General features: G+C 38.1%; 1 protein-coding gene across 1 annotated transcript in view; it reads left to right on the forward strand.

Moving 5' to 3' along the window:
- The window catches only part of ADGRA1 (adhesion G protein-coupled receptor A1), a gene marked incomplete at both ends in the record, with an annotated part of 473,204 nt that overhangs the window by 367,796 nt on the left and 79,270 nt on the right, over positions 1-26,138 (forward strand). The window contains 2 exons of the mRNA XM_083363639.1: positions 22,551-22,678; positions 25,369-25,492. Coding sequence (XP_083219765.1) covers positions 22,551-22,678; positions 25,369-25,492 — 252 coding nt within the window. The remainder of the gene's footprint in view (positions 1-22,550; positions 22,679-25,368; positions 25,493-26,138) is intronic.

Raw genomic sequence — 26,138 nt, forward strand, 5'->3', positions numbered from 1 at the left:
CCCCTTATGAGCACCACTGAAAGGTTCATATTTGAGGAAATAATGCAGAATGCGTAGAATGTGTATAGAACGGCAAACAAACAAACAAACCCAGATGACAGGAATTGAAAGGACATGTGCAGTGAATGCCAGTCTGTTGCTGTCACATGGGACACAGATGTCAGCCAGTCATGGACCAAGTCAATGACAACAAGTATCTAAATACCAGTCTTGCTTTCTACTTTATTAAATGAAGTGCCTTCAGTATCACATGACCCATTTGTTTTCACACTGCATATTACATTAGAATGCCCTACAGATCCAGTGATTGAAAGTTCCACTTTCTAAGCATGCGAGACAAACCAGGCTATATTTGAACATTTAGCTATCTTTTGATGGAGGAATGGGGAATTCTGCTGTGGTTCCCCGTAATCTTTTCCAAAAGTACCTGTTGGTGCTGCAGATACCACACCCATTTCAGCTGACTAGTTTGACACTGTCAATGATGTCCTTAAAACTTTGTATTTATTTAAAAAGTGGGGAAACTTCTTTCTGCTTTTGTAGACCATCTGGAATAAATTTATGTTATCATAAGTATTTTAATTTGCTGTGTTCGTACCATTTTGAGGGGTGCAGTGTCTCCTATTAATAGGACTTCACATAGTCACCAGTGAGTTAAAGACTGCAAGACTCCTGGGTGCTTTACTGTATTGTGTATTAGAATATAAAAAAAGCATAAAATTTTATGAACACAGATTTGACCTCATTGAACTAATGTAACATGATTCCCCTAGAAAATAAGCCCATTGTTATGTTTTTCTTGGGATTTTAACAGATTTTCTGTAATTATCAGGAGAAACATTCAAAAAGCATTATTAGTGGATGAATCATGTGCTAGTGTAGTCTGGAGATTAAAGCAGGAGATATTAAAGCAGAAGATCTAAGCTAAAGTTGACTGAAGAGTTCTATAAGATATTCAACAAGGTGGATTTGGGTTTAAAAAATCCTGTTTGTACGAGCTTTATTAGAATTGAGATAGTACAATCTGTATTCCAGTCATTGTGAAACACATTGGGTGTCCTTGAGCAAGTCACTCTCTCAGCACTGGGGAAGGTCTGTGGATCTGCAAGCATTGCATACAGAAGGTTCCAGATTCAAATCCTACATTTTCTAATTGTGCTAGGAGAAACTACTTCCTGAAATCCTGGACTCTGTTTATTATTGTTGACATTTATTAAGTTAGATGGACCAGTGGTTTGACTTAGGAAGAAGTGACCTCATCTGTTTTGCAAGATTACTAAAGTGATACAGAGATAAACTTGAAATATATAAACAGGCTCTAGGGAATACAACCGTCATTATAATGATACAAGTCTTTTTTGTGAGATGTTCTTTCTTATAGGCTATATAGATTTATGTTGATCTTCTTTTCCTTTTAAAATGAAAAATAACTGCAAAGCTCTGAATGAAATAGTAGCCTTAAAAATGAATGGAATGGAATGGTTAGCTATAGTGAAGCAGATGCATTAGCAAGATGACGGCAGTTTTCAATGAAATTACTGCAAATGTAATGTAACATTTGAGAACTATAGGTTCAAACTGCCCTGTTTATACTTTTCATTCTACTTGACTGCTTAATGGTGTCTGTGACGCTTTTTCTACATGATGATGTTCCCTCACAAAATTAAGAATTAGCAGTGTTCAAACGTTTAAAGGGTTGCTGACGCCACTGAAAAATAATTGATTTTGCCATGAGTTCTGTTAAAAGATTAAAAGTTACCAAAACAGCTTACCCACTGCACTTGCCAGTTGATTGAACAGAGTATGTTTCAGAACGTCCTATCTCTTTGGCTTTATAATTATTACAACGGTCATACCTACTGGAGGCTATACTGAGAGAGTGTGCATTATGAATATGAGGACCATCTGAAGCAACCCTGGTGATCAACTCCATTTATCATCACGGTTGATTTGGTTCATCTTGCTGGCTAGCTAGGTATTCCTCCCTTCCTCACATCTTCATGCAAGGAAACTGCACACTCATTGGAAAAGAACCACCATCCCAGCTACAAAGAATGTACAAATCTTCAGTCAATGATAGCTGTTCCTCCCTGCTAGAACCTCCAAACAAATAGTATGCATTATGGAAAAATAAAGTTCCAAAAATTACTGGGCTGTTTTAAGACAGGGTGACACTCAGGTTTTCAAGCTTTCTGGAAGTCAGCTATTGTCCTTGTTTCCCGTGAGAGACTGCAGGCAAATTCAAGTTTCAGAAATCCATTGATGGCTGAAAGATCATTATACTGTCATCAATAGTTATAAAAAAAAACCTAAAGTACCTTGACATTCCTGTTTTTTCATTAAGAGGTAGGCCCTTTGCCTCTGCTTTGTTATGTCATCTGTCTTTGGGCCCATACATTTTAGGAAAATTATTATGAAGTTATGGGTGGGCTACTCAAAATCTTGTAGTGGATATTAAGCTACGGTAGAAGGTTGTTCTTGGTTGTTCTGTGGTAGAAGGTTGTTTTTGGGACTTACATTTACAATCAAATGGAAAGGACTAGAATCTAATCAGCAACTTCAGAAATGATAACAGTTATAAATTATTCACCACTCTTATTTTATTTCATTTCATTTTATATGTTTGCAGTTTACCTCCTTTCCTATGGACTGTCTGGGCATGTAAGAAAGACAGATAGGTGCTCAGTTTGTATTTGAAAAGCAATAGAAAATAAAATTTCAGTTTCCCACAATCTGAAATAGACAAAAAGTTTTAGTGCTAGACAAACATAGATGAAACTGGAAAATGAAAAAGTCAGGAAAGCTGTGGTAAAAATAAAAGGTAAAAGAGAAGAGGAAGGAGTTTAAATATGGGATATTTAATCATATAGTGAATATGAGGTAGAAGTGTAAATCTTTGGTGAAGAGATTAGACTGAAGGTGTTCTTGAATGAGATATATAAGTCAAAAAGATGTTATTGAAGTTGTTACATTGATCTAAACGGTAAACACAACATGAACTAGAAGGCCTATATGTATAATGTCAAGAACCAATGTCATATTGTATGTCTGCTACTAATACAGCAATTCTTATAGCCCATTGTTCCTTGAATAATCTGAAGGTCGTGACCTCTCGTTTGGACTACTGCAACGCTCTCTACATGGGGCTGCCCTTGAGGACCACTCGGAGGCTTCAACTGGTGCAGAATGCAGCTGCACGAGTTGTGTTGGGGGTCTCCCGATACTCCCATGTTACACCTCTGCTCCGCGAGCTGCATTGGCTGCCAGTTGCCCTCCGGGTGAGATTCAAGGTGCTGGTTATGACCTACAAAGCCCTACATGGCATGGGTCCGGATTACCTACGGCAGCACCTGCTGCCGGCATCAACTTCCCTCCATCCAGTGCGCTCCCACAGAGTGGGCCTCCTCAGGGTGCCTCCGATCAGAGAATGTCGATTGGTGGCCCCCAGGGGGAGGGCGTTCTCTGTGGGCACGCCAGACCTGTGGAACCGCTTGCCGGTTGAGCTCCGGATGGCCCCCGACCTTCGCTCCTTCCGGCGCGATTTAAAAACTTATTTATTTGAACAATCTGGCCTGGTCTGATGGGTTTGGGGTTGGATTTAGTTTTAACACACTTTTATTATTGTATTATATTGGGCATAATTATTTAATTCTTTTTAACTCTTTTTTAACTTTTGTATTTACATTTTGATATTTATTGCCCTGTACACCGCCCTGAGTCCTTCGGGAGAAGGGCGGTATAAAAATTTAATAAATAATAAATAAATAATGATAATGATAACAAGATTTAGGATGAGCTGTAGCTCAGAGGCACCCCAAATAATTGTTAACATTTATCTATCCATCCAAATCAATAAGATATTTGTTTGTGTCTTTCTTGAATGCTGTTCTCTATCTATCCTAAAAGAAAAACCTAGAAATTGTATCTCTAAAATGTCTATGGACACTCCATTATTTTAATTTTTGTAATAGTTTGACAAATTATTGTTTTATCCTTGAACCTATGTAGTTTTGGAGAGTTCTTGATAATAGTGGCTTATGTATACTGAACATTTAAAACAATATTTCCTGTACTGATGTGTCCACCAAACAGCAAAGGTCCATCAGTTATTGCAGTAGGCTGCAGTGTGCAGGAGTCTCTAGAAAAAGGTAGATCAATCAGAAGTAGGAAATAGAATAAAACTAATGCCAAAACAGGGCCGCGGTGGCTCAGTGGGTTAGGACGCTGAGCCTGTCGATCAGAAGGTCGGCAGTTTGGGGGGTCGAATCCCGAGTGCTGCGTAACAGAGTGAGCGCGCCTGTTACTCGTCCCAGCTTCTGCCAACCTAGCAGTTCGAAAGCACATAAAAATGCAAGTAGAAAAATAGGGACCATTCCGGTGGGAAGGTAACAGCGTTCTGTGCGCCTTTGGCATCTAGTCATGCCGGCCACATGACCACAGAGACGTCCTTGGACAAGCGCTGGTTCTTCGGCTTTGAAACGGAGATGAGCATCAGCTCCTAGAGTCGGAAACGACTAGCACACGTGCAGGGGAACCTTTACCTTTTTTAATGCCAAAACAAAGATAAGTAATGAAAATAGAGTCCCTAAGTATATGACATGAAGTTGTTATACCATCACAGGTCCAGGAGGCTGGAATATTTATTTCTCTATAAAAATATGTCCTTCCTAGTTTATGAGAAATTAAGGGAAGGCTGAGAAATAATAGAAGGAATATTAGACATAAATAATCAAAATACAAGAGGGAAGTTTATTGCACGGTATCTTATGCATCAGAACTTAGTCCATTCAAAATATTCTATTGCACCCTAACCAATTCACTAATAAGGAAAAATGAGAAATTCCTTTTACAAGTTGTTTCTGTAATTATCCTACTATTAGCAGTAACTATACCTTTTGAAATTCTATGTACTTATTGTTTTCTTGAGCTTGCCCAAGTTACCTAGAACTTTATGCAGTGCTTTTTTGTAAAAGAAAAAGGTGCTGGAACTCACACATGTCATACAACCCACCTTGCCTACGCTATAAGGTTCCATCCAAAAAAGGTTCTGAGCGTTCTATTACAAAAAAAGCCCTGACTTTATGTATTTATCTATTGTGTTATAAGGCATACTAGAGCCTTTTCTCTTAATTATCCATCCCAAATAGAATTACATCAGATTTACTCCCATGTTACTTCCTTGAACTAGAAGTTGAAAGGAAGGGTCCAGGGGTCAAGGTTGATTGTTGGGTGTTATTAATATCACCAGCCATAATGTCCAGGGAACTGGAGAATCTATTATTTATTCATGTATTGAATAACTTCTTGTAATCAGGACTGACTCCTGTGGATGTACAGCAAAATAATTTTAAACATAGTATAATATATTGATAATAATGATGATGTTATCCACTCAGTCAAGCCTGACTCTTGGCTATTCTGTGGATCCACGTCTCTTTTGATCTTGCACTATTCCAGGGGTAGGCAACCTTGGCTCTTTTATGACTCGTGGACTTCAACTCCCAGAATTCCTGAGCCAGCATGGCTGGCTCAGGAATTCTGGGAGTTGAAGTCCACGAGTCATAAAAGAGCCAAGGTTGCCTACCCCTGCACTATTCCTTTGAGTTTTTCTATGCTCTGGCTGGTATCAGCTTTGATAGTGTCCAGCCATCATATTATTTGACGGCCTGGTTTCTTTTTACCGCTAACTCTTCCAAAGACAATTGCTTTCTCCAATAAATTCGCCTGCATGACATGGCCAAAGTCAGTGAGAGATGCAGTTTCAGGATTTTGCCTTCTAGCGACAGGTCTGGTGTTATGCGCTCCAGTACTTGCTTGTTAGTCACCTTTTCTGTCCAAGGAATATACAGGAGCCTTCTCCAGCACCACAGCTCAAACGAGTCGATTTTCTTCTCGTCTTGCTTTTCTAAGGTCCAACTTTCACAACCATAGATAGCTTCAGGGAACACAGTCGAGCTTATAATAGTACAATATATTAAACTGTAAAAAAAAATGCCAATCACTGATAAAAGCAGAAAATATAAAATGCTTAGAGAAGACCTCCTTTTTAAGGCCTTCCAGAAATATGCCAGGGTAGGTAGTATTCAAACCTCTGGGAGGGAGTAAGGAGGTTTCTGTTGGGCCCTTGTTCCTCCTGTTTCATAAGTTAGGAACTTTAAGCCTTTCCACATGGGACAGGTGTACTGGAAAGGCCTACCTACAATTCATTTCAGATTGTTCAAAATTTTTTACAGGGCTCTCCAAAACTCCATTCTTGCTTTTTAGACAAGCTCTGACCGGGATGAGTTGTGATAGCTAGATTATATAGGATTCAGCTAATCCCGGTCCGTTTGTCTATCAGAAGCACATTTCTGACATTTCCGACATTTCCTCTTGCTTTCAAATACAAAACAGAGCCAACATTGGACTATTCATAAAGGTGCAGGCGTAATTCTCAATAAACACTTACTATTCTGAATATTAATCTTTAAAGAAAATCAAATACTCAGTAGATATGAAAGCTTTAAATTTTCCTTATTAAAAAAAAACACCCAGTGTTTATTTCGCAAAAATGAATGAGTTGTCATTCTGGAATTGCTAGTATATTGTTTTATATTGTGGCTACAATCTTTTTGTGGGCTTCCATGCATTGATTTTTTTAAAAAGCAATTTAAAACAAAAACAAAAACACCTTATTTGATCAGCTAGAATTCCTCATTACTTCTGATAGACTGGAAGACATTTTTGTCCCAAATCCATTTGATCATGGATTGGGCACTTGTTGTGGCCTATCCTCATCCCATTGACTCTACATTACTGAAGAATTGCTCCCTGCTGCAGTATGTATAGTAGATGCAATATGCAGCTCCATCTCCTGATTTACTACATTGCATTTGCTCTTAATAAGGGATGGAGTCTAGCCAAAACTATTTGGAATGGTTCATTAAACTACAAAAAGCTCAGGACAGAGCAAGTTATCTCAACCAATACCTCACTGGAGGTAGCTTTTCATTATGTTTTTAGTTGGCTTCCTTCACCTCTCAACTTTTAAAGGAGAATATAAGTGCATTGAAGTAAAAGTGTTATGTTATGATTCCTCATTACTTGCTTGTCTTGTAGTGGGTGATAGAGAAACTAGAATCTAGTTTTCATGTTTTCATTCTTGCGTTGCAGTGTTTCCCATCTTGGGCAACTTCATGTTGTATGTACTTCCATTCCCAAATCCCCAACAATGATTATTCCGTCTGCAGTATTCTCACAAAGTTTTTAAAAAATGGGAAACATGACTCCACAGGAATTTGGAAATCCAAAATAAAAGTGCAACTGGTTTGAGCAGAATTAATGAGAGCACTGGGGATATGCAAACTAAGAGATCCACATATGGAAAGGAGGAGGTATATTAGAGAGGTACTCAAAAGGCGAGTGTGATTATTAATAATAATAATAATAATAATAATAATAATAATAATAATAATAATAATAATAATAATAATAATAAACTGTGGTAGTAGTAATAGTAGTTGGAAGGGACCTTGGAGGTCATGTAGTCCAACCTCCTGCTCAGGCAGGAAACCCTATACCATTTCAGACAAATGGCTGTCCAGTCTCTTCTTAAAAGCTTCCAGTGTTGGAGCATTCACCACTTCTGGAGGCAGGTTCTTCCACTGGTTAATTGTTCTAACTGTCAGGAAGTTTATTCTTAGGTCTAAGTTGCTTCTCTCTTTGGTTAGTTTCCATCCGTTGCTTCTTGTCCTGCCTTCAGGTGCTTTGGAGAATAGCTTGACTCCCTCTTCTCTATGGCAGCCCCTGAGATATTGGAACACTGCTATCATGTCCCGGCTTGTACTTCTCTTCATTAAATTAGACATATCCAATTCCAGCAACCGTTCCTTATATGTTTTAGTCTCCAGTCCCCTAATCATCTTTGTTGCTCTTCTCTGTACTCTTTCTAGAGTCTCAACATCTTTTTTACATCGTGGTGACCAAACCTGAAGTTGAAGGAGGCAGTATGAAATGATGGGAATAGGGGGAGTTAACAGATATAGCAGGAGACAGATTCAGTGTAAATATTTCTGCTGGAAGTATTTAACAATACAAATATTGATATCGATTTTAGCACTTCCCTGGACTTTGGGGCAAAATCAACTTATTTTTGTAAACTTTTATTCAGAAGTTGAAATTGGCCAGAAAACCCAACAAGACAAAATGCCTATAGTTTAGCCCAGTGTTTCTCAACTTTTAAGATGTGTGAACCTCAGTTTTCAGAATTCTCCAACCAGCAAAAGGAAGAAGTTGAAGTCCACACATCTTAAAAAATGAAATACTCTGATTTAAATAAATAATTAGCAATACTGGTACCCCTCAGTTACAGTTACAGTAGCTGAAAAAAAATGCAGCTTTGTGACGACAAATCCTCACATTTATGGCTGTTACAGTGTCCAGCAGCTGTATGATTGTGATTCAGGTGTCCCACAACTGGCAAGCATTTCTAACCATCAGTTTCCCCCAATCACATGATCACCATTTGTGAGCTTCACAATGGCTTCCACAAGTAAAATTAATGGAGAATGTGGAAGTGAAATTGCAAGTTGCAGTCACATGGTATCCTATTTAATGACCACAATGGTTTGCTTAACAATGAAAGCAGAAGTGATATAAATCAAACAGATTCATATGATTTTTCAGTTAGAGACTTCAGCACTTAGCCATGGAGTTGGCAGCCTCATTTACCAACCACCAGTTGTGGTTGGTAAATGAGGACTACCTGTACAGGAAATGGCCTAGGAATTTCAGAATAACTGCAAGTTATATCTAATGGCGACTGTGTCTATGTGGAAAGTATTCAGCCTTGTGCAAGGTGATTTTCACAAGCACTCCCAGGTAAGCTTCCCGAGGACACTTGAGAAAAGAACTGAACATATTGTAATACAAAGGGCTATAGTAAATAAAAAGTCTGGCAGAAATTCTGCGGCCTGGTTTGCTTACCTGAAAGAAAAAGCTGTTACAGATGCAAATGTGTGATACTACTTTTTAAAGGAAAAAATGCATATCTACCACAATTTATTACTTGATTTGACAAAATAGAAACAGAAACCATGTTTAAGGCATGACAGTTATAATTCTAACACTACCTTGAAAATTGTACAGTTAGTTTAGTGCACCACTTCTGTAGTGGATCTGTGTGCCGTTGTTTGGCTTCAGACATCCATACAGTCAATGGTGGGATTCAAATATGTGAACAACTGGATCTCTGTGTGGATGCCGTTTCTGGAAATCCATTCTGGGCCTGGGCAACAAAAAATTAGCTACCGGTTCTGCCAAAGTGGTGCGAACCAGCTGAATCCCACAACTGCATACAGTCCTTTATCAAGCAAAACTGTGTGCATACATTTTCCTGTCGTATCAGATCTCTCATTTCTGCCGCTCCATAAACTCTATTTAAACCAGATAAGCTCTTAATAGCCATTTCCCATGAACTTGAAAAGTATAGTGACCAGTTTCAGTCTGAGCTTGTTTTCAATATCCTGTTTTCCCAGTATGGACAAAAGAGATGGTTGGTTAATACATTCTGATTTAATTGTTGGGTGCTAGCAAAAGAAGGCTACTGCATAACCCTGCCTCATCTTGTAAAGATACTGTCATCTAAACATTATTGTATTATCTGCAAAGAAGTGTACAACAAACCAGATATTGCTGCCGGCATCAATTTCCCTTCGTCCAGTGCGCTCCCACAGAGAGGGCCTCCTCAGGGTACCGTCGGTCAGAGTGTCGACTGGCGACCCCCAGGGGGAGGGCCTTCTCTGTGGGCGCGCCAGACCTTTGGAACCGTTTACCAGTTGAGCTCCGGATGGCTCCTGACCTTCGCTCCTTCCGCCGTGACCTAAAAACTTATTTATTTGAACAAGCCGGCCTGGTCTGAGGGGTTTGGGGTTTTTTAATATTAATTTTAATTAATTTTACTGTAATTGGGCTTTAATATTTAATTCTATCTTAACTTTTGTATACTGTATTTTTATTGTATTTATTGCCCTGTACACCGCCCTGAGTCCTTCGGGAGAAGGGCGGTATAGATATTAAATTATTATTATTATTATTATTATTATTATTATTATTATTATTATTATTATTATTATTATTATTATTATTATTATTATTATTATTATTTTCTGTGTAAAAGAAGAGCTTCAAGAAATCAGTGTGTTCATGCATAGGCTTCTGCCTCACCAGATTTATGTTCACTGAAAGTGTTTAGAGTTGTTTACCCCGCTCCATCCATTTTTTTCTTTCCCTCTCTGTTTGCTGACTCATTACTCAAATGTTTACAATTGGTTCCTTCTCGCCATCTTTTACTTTATGACCCAAATATTCATCGATTTTTCCCCTCGTTACAGCTGTTCCTACTTGAGACAACTTTTACCCCAGAAAAGCTAAATACCCCTTATCATTCGATAAAATTTATGAAGTACTTGAATAGAATAATTCCACTGGAGAGGATGATAGAATTATTGTTTTCTGCTTTGTCCAATGTTCATTTTTAAAAAAATATTCTTAATAATACTTGCAGCCATGCTAAATCTTTATTCTTCATGGTTCCTTCTAGAAAGGCAGATTACCTTGCCAGCTGCTAATATTCATGACCTCTAGACTCTCCTCTAGGAAATAACAACTTAAAGCTGCCTTGTTGAAATGTGCTGATGTGCAGTTGCGCTATTTTGCATATTGTGTTTAAAAAAATCTTTGCTTTTTTTCCCCTCTTGGGACAGAACAGGGGAGGCTGACAGATCAATAACATTTAATTATCATTAGCACAGAGACAAGATTAATTCATCATGGCCCAGTATCAGTGTCTTACATACCAAATGAAACCAAAGGATATTTTACAATATCCTAACACATTTCAGGACTCAGGTATAATTGCTTGATGCATGTGAAATCAAGACCAAGCTCAAAATAAAATCTTGGCTGGTTTTAAGTAAAAAGTACCTTTAACTTAACTTGATTTTTGATGACCCATTGTAAAAAGGGTGATACTGGGGAAGGCACAGAGCATTATCTTTCATAGGAATACTTCAGCATGATCTAATAATAATCTAATCTAATCTAGAGCCTTGGTGGAGCAGTGGGCTAATGCCTCCTTAAGTAACACCAGCTGCCTGCAATTAGTGCAGGTTCGCGTCCCACCAGGCTCAAGGTTGACTCAGCCTTCCATCCTTCCGAGGTAGGTAAAATGAGGACCCAGATTGTTGGGGGCAATTAAGCTGACTTTGTAATAATGCCTCTTGGGGTGTGTGTGTGAAAGCCCTAATAAGCAGGCATATACATAGAATGAAGGCTACTGCTAAGCTTGTAAGCCGCCCTGAGTCTTTGGAGAAGGGCGGGATATAAATGTAATAAAAATAAATAAAATAAATAAAAAATAATAAGATGGTGTTTATAATATTTGCATTCAGCTAAATGTCCAGTGTGTCCTGACATGCAGTTTTATATTATTCTCTCCTACTGTTTGTGTGTTATCTCCTCCTAACATATTTAATACATCCATTATAGTTTCCAATAGCCTTATTTTGTTGCAGGAACAGATGCAGAAATATTAAGGAAATGTTACATTAGGTGCCTGTTCCTCCTTCTCTTCCTCCAGCAATCAGCTTTTAGGCAGCGGCACCAGTAATAAAGAGGAAGGTCACAATATTTTTGTGAGCCCCATGGGCTTATGTTTCTGAAGATAGGTGCTACCCTCTGCCTTTTCTAAGTATTCATCAAGGACAAGTGTCGTCATAATCAAATGCTGAGCTTATAATTGAAATTATGCACAATTCCTTCTAAAGCTTCTCCATAATAAATATTAATTCAGAGATTCTTTACACTAGAGGCAATGAAGCAATCCAGTGGCTCCCTAGATTTCAAAGCTTGTTTTGTGAAGACCAAGAAGGACAGTCCCTGCTTCTTTCCCATACACACATACATGTTTACACACACACGTAAAGACTTTGTTTTATGTATAAGCAACATTTACTGCAGCATTGAAAATTCCTACAGGCAGGGAATATTACAAGATGAGATGATGCAAGATGAGAGCTTGTGTGTTCTAGCCAGATGTGTCAAGCCATTTCTAAAACAAATTACAGGCAACCTATTATCCATAAATAGAAATGAGTGGCAGCATGAGTGGTTAAAAATGTGGTGTGAACAAGGTGCAGCGTTCAGTCAGTAATCTCATGAAGTCAACCATATTTGAAAATACATTCAAAGTATGCATTTTTCTTGATCGTTCTCACCCTTCTGTGATCCCATCTCATGTTTTTCTCTTCGGCATCTGAAGCGATTTATTTTCATATTTTCCCTTGGAAGATTTGGCAAGGGTAATGGTGGCTCAACGGCTTAACTGTCCCCCTCAGTAATTGAAGTTATCTGAGGAAGGCTCAAGTTTCGTCTGCTCTTTAGCAGGCAGTGAGCAAGAAGCAAAGTGCAGACCTGTTTTGTTTTTATTTTTTACCTTTTGTGTGAAGTGAGAACAAGGGATCTTCATTTCTGTAGGTCTTTCAGCAGCTAAAGAGGGACCACTATCATAACATCCTGAGGAGCAGCTGCTGGAAACATCTAGTTAAAAGCATATTGGGAGTAGTGTTTTAATCTTTTATAAAGATTATAAAGAGGGAAGAGGCTACTTGAATGTCTGGAGGCAAAAAAAATTCCATAATATAGGAGTAGCAACACAGAAGACCCGTTGCCTGATCCATGTCCCATTACTAATGTGGAGATTCTAAGCAGGCTTTCCTAGGATTTTCGTACTGGATTTTAGCAGGGCAGCATCTAATATCAGCCAATGCTATACCCTTTAGGGCTTTGTGGGCTATCACCAGCACTTTGAATTGGTCTCGGACTCCTTCTGATGATGAGTGCAGTGTTTTTAGTAGTAATGTTACTCTACTATGAAAGAATTATCCTGTCAACACTCTAGCAGCCACATTTCAGACCAGTTGCAACTCCTGCATCATCTCCAAAGGTTGCCCCTGTAGAGTGGGTTACAGTAATTTAAACAAATGTTGGTCAAAGCAGAAATTGCTGTCACCAAGCCAGCTTGATCTAAGAAGAGCCATAATTAATACACCAGTGAAGCTGGGCAACGGACCTCCCTTCTCATGGTTTCCAGCTGTTGCTTAAGCAGTAGTGATGAAGGTCCACAGATTATGATTAGGGCCAATGATCTTGGATGTTTATTTATGAGAAACAGTCCAGCTGTCCTCAGGTCACAACCTGCATTTAAATATAATTTTTATTAAGAATTTTGATTACAGTAGTAAGAACTAAACAAAACCCTAAACAGAAAAGAAGAAGAGAATGGTAAAAAGAATAAAAAGTGCAAGGAAAAAAGAAAAAGAAAGAATATAATAAAAATTATGTGTGTGTGTGTGTGTGTTCTCTAATCTTCGTCACAAGCATAAACAAATACAGTAACTCTTCACCCCCAATAAAATTACAAACAAATATCTCTTCATCCCATATCTCATCCCTTATCATAAATCCATAAAATAAAATAAGTTTTTGGAGGGATATAGGCCACATGATCGGGAAGGTTTTGATGTGTTTGAGCGACGTGGTGGGACTAAGGTAACATACGACCGACAATCTTTGCTAGTATGGTGAATTTTTAGGTGTTTTGGAACTGTTGGTGAAACTATTAAAAGCCGTTTGCGCTGTTTGAAATTGTTCTGCCGGCAGCAAGATCTGATGCTGGCACAGCGATGCATTCTATTGCAAATCAGGGCTATTTCTGATGGAGGCAGAGGAGGAGAGGTCCTGGGGTTTATGGAGCAAAGGAACTGGATGAAGCTGTCAGCAGGCCCAGAGGAAGGGAAAGAGGCTTTTGGAGGTGGTGGCAGTGCTCCAGGGGCGAAAAGGAGCCCCCATAAGGAAAAGGTGGAAGAGACAGGATCAGAAAAAGGAAAAGAGGCGAGGTTGTCATGCAGGAATAGAAGCTAATTTGAGGGCTAATCCACATGGAGCTCCGTTTCCATCTGTCCTGTTCGCCACCGTTCGCTCCCTAGAGACTAAAATGGACGTTCTGAAACTTGAGCTGGCCACGAACAAGGAATGTATATCGGAGGTGGTGGCTCTTTGAGAGCTGTATGTAACGAAATTTCATTTTTATGTATGCCGATTGGTGTACATTCAAAGTGACAAAGTTATTGTTGTTGTTGTTATCGTCATCGTCATCATCAGTTTTCAGTCCTGGTAACAGACAAAAGTCCATAAAGGATTGTAGGATCTTTGAAAAAAATGTCTTATTTTAAAGTACTTCATGACCTGAGGAAAGGTAATTGTAAAATGAATTTTAATTTCAGACTGATATCTCGACTTATACAGTTTATTTTTTTATGAAGTGAAAATAAAAAAAAAAATTTAAAAAACTTTGGACATAATTTAAAAAGTTGCTACGACCCCTTTGATTTCATGGCAGGGCCTTGGTTCTATTTTTAGTCATAGCTGTCTTGCACTCCCTAAATTCAGGACTGCAGGACCCACTTGGAATATGCTGGGATAAGAGAACAATCTTGATTCTTACTTATGTGACAGACTTTGTGATAAACCAGTTTAAATGTGGGTTCTTTAATTTATTTGAGATTTCAGTTGTTGTTTTTTTGCAGGAAAAGTAAAGGACAATTAATTAGCATATTGCTAATCAGATTTTTGAATAATTTGAGTTATTGTGAGAATATTCTGGGTTGCTTAAAATAGCAGTATGTTGGTCCAGATGCATTAGCAAAATATAAACCAAAGTAATTAGAATTTATTGGAACATATTTTACAGGATTCTATGTCTATGTATTTTTATAAACCATTTAAGATTAACATAAAAATATTAGTTATTCTTGATGTGGATAACACAATAATAAAGTAATGGCTAAGGGTCTTAAAGATTGTTCTTATGATGTTAAAGTGAAATTAATTTAAACAGTTACTTTTTTCATTTATCCCATTCCCTAGAGCAGCGTTTCCCAACCTTAGGAACTTGAAGATGCGTGGACTTCAACTCCCAGAATTCCCCAGCCAGCTGGCTGGGGAATTCTGGGAGTTGAAGTCCACGCATCTTCAAGTTCCTAAGGTTGGGAAACGCTGCCCTAGAGAACATTTTAAAAGCTCTAGCTAACTGTTGTTTTAATATATGAAATGTGAACTGGAGAAAGAGACTTATTCAAATTATAAGGCTTTACATATTCCCTGGTTTGGACAATATCCATAAAGTTCGTTAATATTAAGTTAAAAGTGGGAAAGTACTTTTGCATTATGTACTTGGCTTGATATGAAGAATTACAGATTTATCAAGTGCAGGAAAGGGGCAACAAGAAATAAACAAAATGTTCAGTGGAAAGGTGTGGAAAAGGTAGAGGAATCCCAGATTTATTCTCTTGATAATGATGATGTTGTGATGACGACGATGATGATTTTATCCCATCTTTTTTTTATATTTAAGCCAAAGAGGCAAACATACCTAATACTCCTGCCTTATATTATAGATGTTTCATTTCTTGAGAGCTCTGGAAAGTTTGTTCAGTATTATTTCATGTGATTAAGATTTAATTATTTGTGTAAGTAGTAGGCTGAAGGATTGCTTGTATGCTATAGAACAGACATGTCAAACACAAGGCCCGGGGGCCGGATGTGGCCCGCGAAGTGGTTTCATGTGGCCCGTGAAGCCATCCTGGAAACAGTGAGGGAACAGCCCCCACTGCCTTGGCCCTTGGCCCCAGAGACCCTCCTTCTGCCAGAGACCCTCAGATTTGTCCCACTCCTGCCCAGGCCCCCATAGTCACCCTTGATGCCAACGATGTGGAGCTGGCCATGCCCACCCAGTAGGCCATACGCACTTTAGCCACGCTCACCCAGAAGGCCATGCCCACCCAGGCCACACCCACCTGGCCCCCTGAGGGCAACCACAATGCTGATGCAGCCCTCAATGAAATTGAGTTTGACACCGCTGCTATAGAATATGTTCTTGGTTCCCTCCCACCCCCCGGTATTTGTTTTGACATTTTTGATGGGCCTTCCTTCCTTCCTCCCTCCCTCCTCCTTCAACAAACTTTAAGAATGGTTTAGAACGCTTTTGAAGAACAGAGTAGTAGAAACAGTTGTGATCGGATTGCCCTAAAAATGGCCTACTGATAGCCCTACTTTTAAGAAGCTTACATTAAATATTAATATGTAGGAGCAAAATTAAAAAAAATCCCAGTGTATTGTTATTTCAGATGTACTAATTTGCAACATCAAATTGTAACTCCCAAGCTGGCTGTCACAGGGCAGTCATTTAACCTAATTCCTACAATATGCTATTCCTGTGTAAACCCTTAAAAAAATCACAATGTGATAAATAAAGTGATTAGACATATAGATATAGATATCTCCACATGCTCACACAGACAAACAATATACTATAAAGAAAAAAGCTAATCTGAAAACCTCACAAATTGAGAAAATGCAACTTGGTATAATATTTGCAAGCAATGGAAGGTAGAGTGTCTGGATGCATCAACAGGAGTATATAATTAATAGGGGCACATGAGAATCTAAATGACTTCTGGGATTTCACAAAGCAAAAAGCCTCCCATGCTAATGTCCATTATGCATCTATAAATTTAACAGCTTGACAGAAACAAAGCAAGCAGGAAGGGAGCGATGCTGTACAATCCCTGGCTGCAGTGAAACCATATAGTTGGGTGGTTGCCTTCATTTTTTAGCATTAGCACAAAAGAATATCCTTAAGAATGGGGTAGAGGAGAGACCCACTAAAGCATTTTCTCCAAATGAAATTTCATTGTTTCTTCTTGATCACACAATGCCAGCTTGATCTGGTTTTCTCTGAAAATCTAACTGGTATTTCTCCTCAATGTCTGTGTTTTTGATTAAAAGTGATTTTTCCTCTTTAAACTAACAAGGTTATTCTATAACAGCAAGACATACACAGTCCATGCTGCTTCTCAACCCATTTGCAAGAACTTACGTTAGATATCCTCTTTTTGTGTATTGCCACAGGTGTGGGTAGAGCCAGAATTGTAACTTTGCTCTTTCAACCTGGTCACTGGTCAGGATCCACCACTGCCATTTCTTTTCCAGTGTGTTATTTCTCAATCAGGACTCTGCTTCTGCCCTCTGTCAAGTTTGTACCTTTTCACGACAAGCCTCTCCTTCTCCCTGCCCTACCATTCTCCCATTCCCATTTGCAGAACCCTAAGGAAGAGATGGTTTCCTAGAGATGGCTCTATATATAGCTATTAGGAGCAAAGCTGAAGAATACTAAAGAGGAAAGAATTGCAAATATTCAAGGCCTACTTTCAGTGCCCAAAGTGTTCTTTAATGCAGTCCAATGAGCTTCATCTTCCATCTCTAGCTTCAAATTTTTGGCCAAAGTATTATGAGCTCCTAAAAATAAATTGAGCAAAAGATAAAAGAGACAACATGGTGCTGTGGGTAAAGTGTTGGACTAGTAGAGAGATCCACTGAGTGACTTAAGCCATTAATTCTCTTGGCCCAAGCTTCCTCAAAGGACTATTGTTTGAAAAATAGGAGAAAGGAGCACTATAAGTGCCAATTAGGTTCCTGAATGAAAGACAAGATATAAATCTAATATATTAAGAGTTAGACTGAAGGTCGAGGCAGATTTGCCTAAGGATAAAATGCTGGAAGACTAAAATGCAGTCAAGATTTGTGCATATTCTTTTCAGAGATGAGGAAACAGAAAAGGCGATAACTCAATAACAGAGAGATAGAATCAAGATCACATGAAGTGTTAATACCACTTTATAATGCCTTGATAAAATCACACTTCGATTATTGCATCCAGTTTTGGTTGCCACAAATAAAAAAGATGTTATGATTCTAGAAAGAGTCCAGAGAAGAGCAACAAAGATGATGGTGTATCTGAGCACACTTGGCCAATAAAGTATTCTATTCTAGTCTGTTGTGTTCTGTTCTATTCTGGAACTGGAGGCTAAAACATATAAGGAACGGTTGCAGGAATTGGGTTTGTCTAGTTTAATGAAAAGAAGGACTAGGGATGACATGATAGCAATGTTCTGCTATCTCAGGGGCTGCCACAAAGAAGAGGGAGTCAAGCTATTCTCCAAAGCACCTAAAGGCAGAACATTGATTTGTGCTTTAGATTGTAAGCCGCCCTGAGTCTTCGGAGAAGGGCGGGATATAAATGGGATTAAAAAAACAAAAAAGAAGCAACGGATGGAAACTAATCATCCTTCCGAGGTAGGTAAAATGAGGACCCAGATTGTTGGGGGCAATTAAGCTGACTTTGTAATAATGCCGCTTGGGGTGTGTGTGAAAGCCCTAACAAGCAGGCGTATACATAGAATGAAGGCTACTGCTAAGCTTGTAAGCCGCCCTGAGTCTTCGGAGAAGGGCGGGATATAAATGGAATTAAAATAAAAAAATAAAATAAAATAATCAAGGTGAGAAGCAACCTGGAACTAAGGAGAAATTTCCTGACAGAACAATTAAATCAGTGGAATGACTTGCCTTTGGAAGTTATAGATGCTCCAACACTGGAGGTTTTTAAGAAGAGATTGGACAACCATTTGCCCGAAATGCTATAGGGTTTCGTGCTTGAGTAGGGAGTTGGACTAGAAGACCTCCAAAGTCAATTCCAACTCTGTTGTTCTGTTGTTTTGCTAAGAGAAGGAAAGTGATACCACAAATAAGGCAACCAAACTGGATATGAAGCCACCACAGAGATTATACTGAACTGTTTAATCAGTGCTTTTTTTGTAAAAGAAAAAGGTGCCGGAATTCACACATGTCATACAACCCGCCTTGCCTACCCTAAAAGGTTCCATCCAAAAAAGGTGCTGGAACTCCGTTCTGAGCGTTCTATGAGAAAAAAAAGCCCTGTGTTTAATACATTCTCAAATCAAATACAAATTTTGTTGAATTAATTCTTGTTGAGGATTTAATAGTTTTTTTGGGTGGGTATAAGTAAATCGTATGTTGGCCAGTGTGGGAATACTAGCTATTACTAAGCTTGGAGACAGAATTCTTATTCAAACTGTGCTGCCTCTAACATGTTAGTTTTAAGGGGACAGGGATGTGTGCATTGTCAAATTTTCACTGCAAATTGCGGAATCCACAGGTCTTGGCATTGTCTTCATAATGAGCAGGGAATCTAGAAAATGAGCATAATAAGTATAATGTGTGATAATGTAGAAAACAGGAGCTCATTTCATTCATTTTTTTTCCCATTATAGAATCTAATACTTTTGATTCATTAAAGTAACCCAATACATGGCATTATTTTATCAGAGAAAATATCTTTAAACCAACGGTTCCTAACTTGGGATTTAGATTTCAAAGGGTCTGTGAACTTAGATGGAAAAAAATACATTGTTTTCAATAATCTATAGAGGTAACAAAATTACTTATAGTCTGTAGACTCTCGCCAGGTGACGTGGGACTGGTCATTTGCAATTCTAAGAAAGAAGCAAGGGCAAACCACTTCTGAAAACCTCAAAGTGCGCACATGCATACAAACACACAAACACACACTCAAAGTAGAATAAATGGTATACAAGATATAAATATTATTATGCCTCCAAGCAGGTATAATCATTAAATCAATATACAGTATATTACATGTCCGTTATTTTAATATGTAAATAACTATTGGAGCATATTTATGATACAAGCTATATATGTATTTTATTTTGTGCAGATAAATACATTTTTCTGCAAAGGGGTCTGTAGGTTTCAACAAACACTCAAAGGGGTGCAGAGCACAAAAACATTTAAGAACCTCTGCTTTAAATCTTTATTTAAAATAAGTGGCCTTTGCAGGAAGATGCTACTCCGATTTACACAAAGCTATAGTTCAGATTAGAAGACAAAATTCTGTCAGCATCAAAGTCCAGAGTCCTTTCTCTTCCTTTGGGTTGTATTTTTTGTATGTGAATTTTGAAGAATGTTTTTCAGAATATTTTTTAAGGGTACCAGAGTTTGTACATGAGCCAATAAATTCTGAAGTTTCTGCATGCAACTCAGCAAATGTTTTGGTTTAAGAGAAGATTTCAAATAGTCTGGAGAAGTGTTTGACCAGAAAATGAAATTAGCTTCAGCAACTATTCCTCTTAGCAGTATGAGTATAACTATCATGCAGTGTTGTTGAAAGCTGCTCTCAATATAATCCAACCAGTAATAGGAATATGATTATCTGTTGAGTGGCATTGCAAGTTGTAAACCACTCAGAGTTTGGCTTACAATATTCAGTTTCATCTATACTGCAGAACAATCATAAGCCATTTTCTTCCAAACTGCAGTATGTAGATGAAGAAATATATTAGTTTTGGAAGTTACACTAATAGTCTACTTTATTGATTAGTCAATAGACCATATCAAAAGCACAGGCATCAACCACAGTAAAATACAATAAAATAAGATAAGGTAAGATACAGGGAAATGTGATAAAAAAGGCTATGGTAAAATAAAATAGACTACAATATAATAGATAAGATAGAATAAAGATAAAAGAGTAAGATAAAATAGTAGAAGGTGAAATAGAATGTAAAGATATATAATAAAATGAAAAGTTCAAAACCTGTGCGTTTTTAAGTGAATTCGTCTTTGCATGCAATTCCAATCTGTGCTCTATAAAGCATGTTCTCTGTTGGACAGCCCTGACTGTAAGCTTAACAATTCTAGTGGCTAAATATATTTTTGTGCCGTGAATAAAATAGAATAATTTTTCGTTGGGGTCCCAGAATATGGTTCTGGCAAGTAGGGTCTGTAGGTAATCAGCCCTTGCTGAGGCATACAATTGACAATGTCTTCTATTTCTGAAATGTGACAGACACATGTTCCCTCAAGATATGGCATTTGATGGAATTATCCCTATGTGATCATAAAATCTAGCTGCTCCAATTTTGCTCTGGTAAGGGCTATCTTGGAAGTCATACTTGCAGGGCTATTATTAAAATGGCTCACTTTTTATAAAAATTGCATTAAAGCAAGAATGTTCCTTTTGCTGGCATCTTTGATGGTAGGTGGACTCTGATGCTCAGTCCCAGCTATGTATCTTGGATTCTTCTATGGACAGCGGTCATTGTTATCTCCAGGGACCTTTAGAAATCGCTTCTTGGTGTCAATTTAGAAAGAAATTATTCAGACAATGATATAATTTTCTTTGCTTCTTTCTTTATTGTGTGTTTCATACTTTAACCTCTTTTGTTAATTGGGGTGTGTGTGTGTGTGTGTGAAATAGAAAAGTAGCAGAAGGACAACTCAGTCAGAGTTGCTAATTTTTCTCCCTTTACTTTTTCTGTCACCCACAATCACATTAATAGATTAAAAGGTAAAAATGCCTCAGGTTGTGCTCAGCTCCTGAATGAATAAAGTTTTGTTGATAGCGATACACAAGTAGTTTGCACCTGCCTTCTGGGACTTTCTTTTAACTTTCCACTCTAGCATAAAACCAAAGTATTCTGTAGCAGTTTTCCATCCAAGCATAACTAGATCTGATCTTGTTTGGTTTCTGAGAAGGTCAGCCAGGCACCACAACCTGCTTTTTGGTTTAACTTGCTCATGAATGTTAGTAAGGAATGTAAATTTAGTAAGAAAGAGCAATGGTCTTTTTTAAAAAAACATTTACTATACATTCTATGACTGGAACTATCAGCCAGACCTGTAGATAATAAATAAATCTTTCGCCCATTTGGTTCCAATACATAAGAAATCTCAACTATATGAGTCCTAGGTTACTTTCTCTCTTCAAGCTCCCCCATTAAGTTAAATTGGTTTCCAGCCAGCCTGCCACATATGAAAATTTTTATTTAGTTGGCTACTCAAATCTACCAGTTTTTTTTCTTCCAGGATTGAAGTTTTATATTTTTGAAGCTAAAACTAAAGAGAGATCTTTGAAATGTCCATTTCTCTACAAAGAACTAGTAGTTATATTAGCTGTACCGTGTAAAAATAGAATAGTGAAGCTAGTAGCCCATGGAAAGTAGCACAAAGTAACATTTACTTAGTTATTATGGCGTACATTTCATGTCTAATTGCAATTATAGTGAATGGTTACTTTGTAAATGTTGACAGCTTTTTGCTGAGTTATTTTGATATTTTTTTATCATTTAGACCAGGGGTCCCCAACCTCTGTGCCGTGGCCCACCCAATAGGCCATGATCTGTCTACAGCTGGGCTACAGAAACAGCAGGGAAGCATGTGCATGTGCAAACACATCCCCACTAGCGCAAGGACAAGCAAGCATGGGCATAACATTTAGGAGGCGACATTTAGGATTCCTCTTTAACTGCATAACCCCTAACACAAGACCAGAAATGGGTAGATCAGGGGTGTCCAACTTCGGCAACTTTAAGAACTTTGAACTTCAACTCCCTGAATTCCCCAGCCTGACATGCTTTCTGAGGAATTCTGGGAGTTGAAATCCAAAAGTCTTCAAGTTAACAAGGAGGGAAATCCCTAGTGTAGATGCAGATAGTCGATAGTGAAAAGCTAGTGTTGCTCGATGTAGGAGGCAAATATTGTACTGATTAATTTCTTTCATTTTCCTTCTTTGACAGGATCAGAAGACGGTGTGGCCCCTATCCCAATACCCAGGGGAGTTTCTGCACCCTGTGGTTTATGCATGTACTGCGGTCATGCTATTGTGCCTCTTTGCTTCAATTATCACCTATATTGTGCATCACGGGTAAGGAGAAAGATGCAGATTATGAACATTTAAGTGGATTTTTTCCTTTTGCAACGTAAAAAGCGTATTACACTATTATACTTCCCTCCCCTTGCCCAGTCCAATTATTGGAAGAGATTTGATAATCAGGGTTCCATATTTATATGCAGTTTTCTCATTCATCACTTTTATAAACAAGTCTCTTAATCCAGTGCAGAAGAGGTATGTGTATGGGAAAGACTGAGGAGATCAAGGCACTTCAAATGCCATTTAGTTTGTTTTCATGTGGATGTTCTTTCTCTCTCTCTCTCTCTCTCTCTCTCTCTCTCCCCCTCTCTCTCTCTTTCTCTCTCTCTCACTCACTCACTCACACACACAGAGAGAGAGAGAGAGAGAGAGAGAGAGAGAGAGAGAGAGAGAGAGAGAGAGAGAGAGAGGTTGGAGCTGATTCCACCTTCCACTATTGCAAATGTTCTGACTATTCATAGAAATGTTTTGCTGTTGCAAATGGAGGCTGAATTCCCTTGTTATGTCTGTCGTACATATAATTATTGTATATCTGAAGTTTCTTCTCCGGTTTGACAGGGCTCAGTGATTGGTTTATATAAATTAATATTTCTATTCTGCTTATCTGCCTCTTCTGTCAAAGAAAGTAAAGATGGGAAAGATTTCCATAGGTTTTTCTTGGGGGCACTTGAGTATGAGCTACTTTCACAGTATCTGGATTTCTTTTATTCTAAACACTTTAAAAAGTAGCAACAATCCTTTCTTTTACTCTTTTTTCTCTCCAAAATACTATCACTAGAACATTTTTTTCCCAAAAGCAAGTGAGGCCAGGAGTGGCTGTGATAGAAAAAGAGAATTAAAGAGTTAATTTTTCTTGTTTCTTTCCTCTGCTTGCAACATCTCTTCTATCCAATCATTCACATACGTTTAGGGTTACAATTCTCAATAAGACAGGCCTCATTTGCTACTAGCCATGATTGGTTGGATTCATGCATTGTCCTAGGACAAAGCATGGTTCAGAAGTTGGAATAGCTGAACAGGTCAAATGATGGCTAAGCACAATGTATGAATCTGATCTGCTACAGAAATATTTTTCTTTTAGTGCAAATAGGGATAGCGTTATAAAGAATTCTCATTTGTGATTTTCTATATACATTTTCTCAGATACGCAGACTCTCCATCACAAAGAAGAAAGCCTGAATTTTATTAGTTGCACATGAATATAATTTCATGTGATCAAGTAATTGGCATTGTGACTGATCTATGAAAATCTGAATGAGAAGAAACTTGATGCTTGATGCACTGTATCTGATTTTATCTGCACTTTATCGATTGCACACTCTTCTCATGCATGAAAGCCCATGTGTAGCATGCATTTTCTCTGGCTATAAATACGTTCGTTATGAATTTCCTCCAATGGCTTTTGGCTTGAGTAACATTCAATTCATACATTACCCTGATGGTCTGTGAGCAATACCAACAACAACTCTCTTTTCATTTCTCTTAGTATGCCAACGTGATCTGCAAAATATTCTTCTTTCATCTACTGTTTAATCCAGACAACACCAAAATCATCCCTCCCCAACCTGGCACATGCCACGTCTGTTAGATTTTAATTCACATAATCTCCAGAAAGTGCTCTGGTTGGAGATTAGGAGATTGTAGTTCAATATCCCTGGAAGACACAGGTTGGGGAAGGCTGCTAATAAAGATTCATCCAGTTGGAACTCTGAGAATAGCTTCAGGTTCAGAGCTGTTTAAGCAGCCCCCTGCCTGGAGATCCTTGAAGGCAGACAGCCGTGTTACTCTGGGAGCCACAATTCAGGAGAAGCCTGATAGCACTTCATCAAACTAGCAATTTATATTTATGCCTTTTAATAAAGTGTGTTAGTCTGAAATATGCTTTCAGACACCACCTGATTTTTGGAGGAAGGGTGGATCGAAAATGTACTACAGAAATAAATACTTGTACAGACTTTCGTCTTAATTAAGCTTCGTGTAGAGATTACTTTTCTTTCATGTAAAAATTACTAGAGAATAGAATGGTTATTCTCTAGAGCAGGGGTAGGCAACCTCGGCTCTTTTATGACTCATGGACTTCAACTCCCAGAATTCCTGAGTCAGCATAGCTGACTCAGGAATTCTGGGAGTTGAAGTCCATGAGTCATTAAAGAGCCGGGGTTGCCTACCCCTGCTCTAAACAGTGTATTTTTCCAAGAGCTCATTTGCATAACAACCTCTTAAAAGTTGCTTCAAGCTCCGGTTTGTTTACTCATTGAAAAGACTAACGGTATGCTAAAATAACAAAGACAAAGAACATGAATGCACCAATCAGCTAGTTCTTGAAGTCCCTCATTAAACAGATGATTTACCCTAGTTTGCATTTGAATCATGATCAGACAGGTAAGTTGCACAGTTTGAACGAATGTCCGGAGGTCAGTGTAGGCAAGAGTCAGAGTAGTAAATACAGTAATTGTAACAACTGTAATAACACAAATTGGGATCCTGCAATTCTAGAGTACTTTCTTGAGAGAAGCTAGTTGTATTTAAGCAGAATTACTATTCTGATTCAGCCCTTTCTGAAAGAAGTCGAGCACTAAGGATCCTGATTTTGAGTCCCTGGCTACATGTTCATTGTTCACAATTCTGTGATGTTATTTGTAAATAAATATGTGACTTTGGATTATTTTGTTGTTGTTGTCTAGCACAATTCGAATCAGCAGGAAAGGTTGGCACATGCTTCTCAACTTCTGTTTCCATACTGCTCTCACTTTTGCCGTTTTTGCTGGTGGAATAAATCGTGTAAAATATCCAGTTATATGTCAAGCGGTGAGTGTACACATTACTGTACCATTACCAATATATTATAATGAAACAAAAGCTGTGAACTGCACATGTTGGTGATCTTAATATTCTTCCTTTGGATGGATGAATCTTATTTTCAAAATTTAAAAAACTAAATAGACTGTAGTCAGGAGCTTCTTGTAGGCATGGAAAATTTTAACAGCTCAGTCTGAACCATTTTTATTTGCATATAAATCATATTGTTTCACTGGGACTTCATGTAAAGATAAAGTTAGTATCTCGAGTCTACATACTAATTTTCTGTCTATTGGTACATTATTTTATATAAGTTATTCTCTCTTTCCAGTGATATTCCTGATATTCAAAGCCTTTATTGTGTATGTTATTAGTATAACATGTATGTAGATGTATGTTATTAGTATAACATGTATGCAGATAAGAAAATGCTTAGCTTTCATTTAATGCAAGGCATGGTTTTGGCTATCTTGTTTTTAAAAATAAACTCTTGAATTAAATGAAGGAGCAGAATGAAAGCTTTGCTGTTGGTTTTCATGGGAATTTGTCAAGATTGTCACTTCCTTTTTCCCTTAGTAAGCCCAAATGAGGATATAATTGAGTTAGGGTTGAAAACAGTTTTGTTTGTCCAAATACCAGGGCTTTTTTCCTCATA

The sequence above is a fragment of the Vipera ursinii genome (assembly GCF_947247035.1).
Source record: "Vipera ursinii genome assembly, chromosome: 5".
NCBI lineage: Eukaryota > Metazoa > Chordata > Lepidosauria > Squamata > Viperidae > Vipera > Vipera ursinii.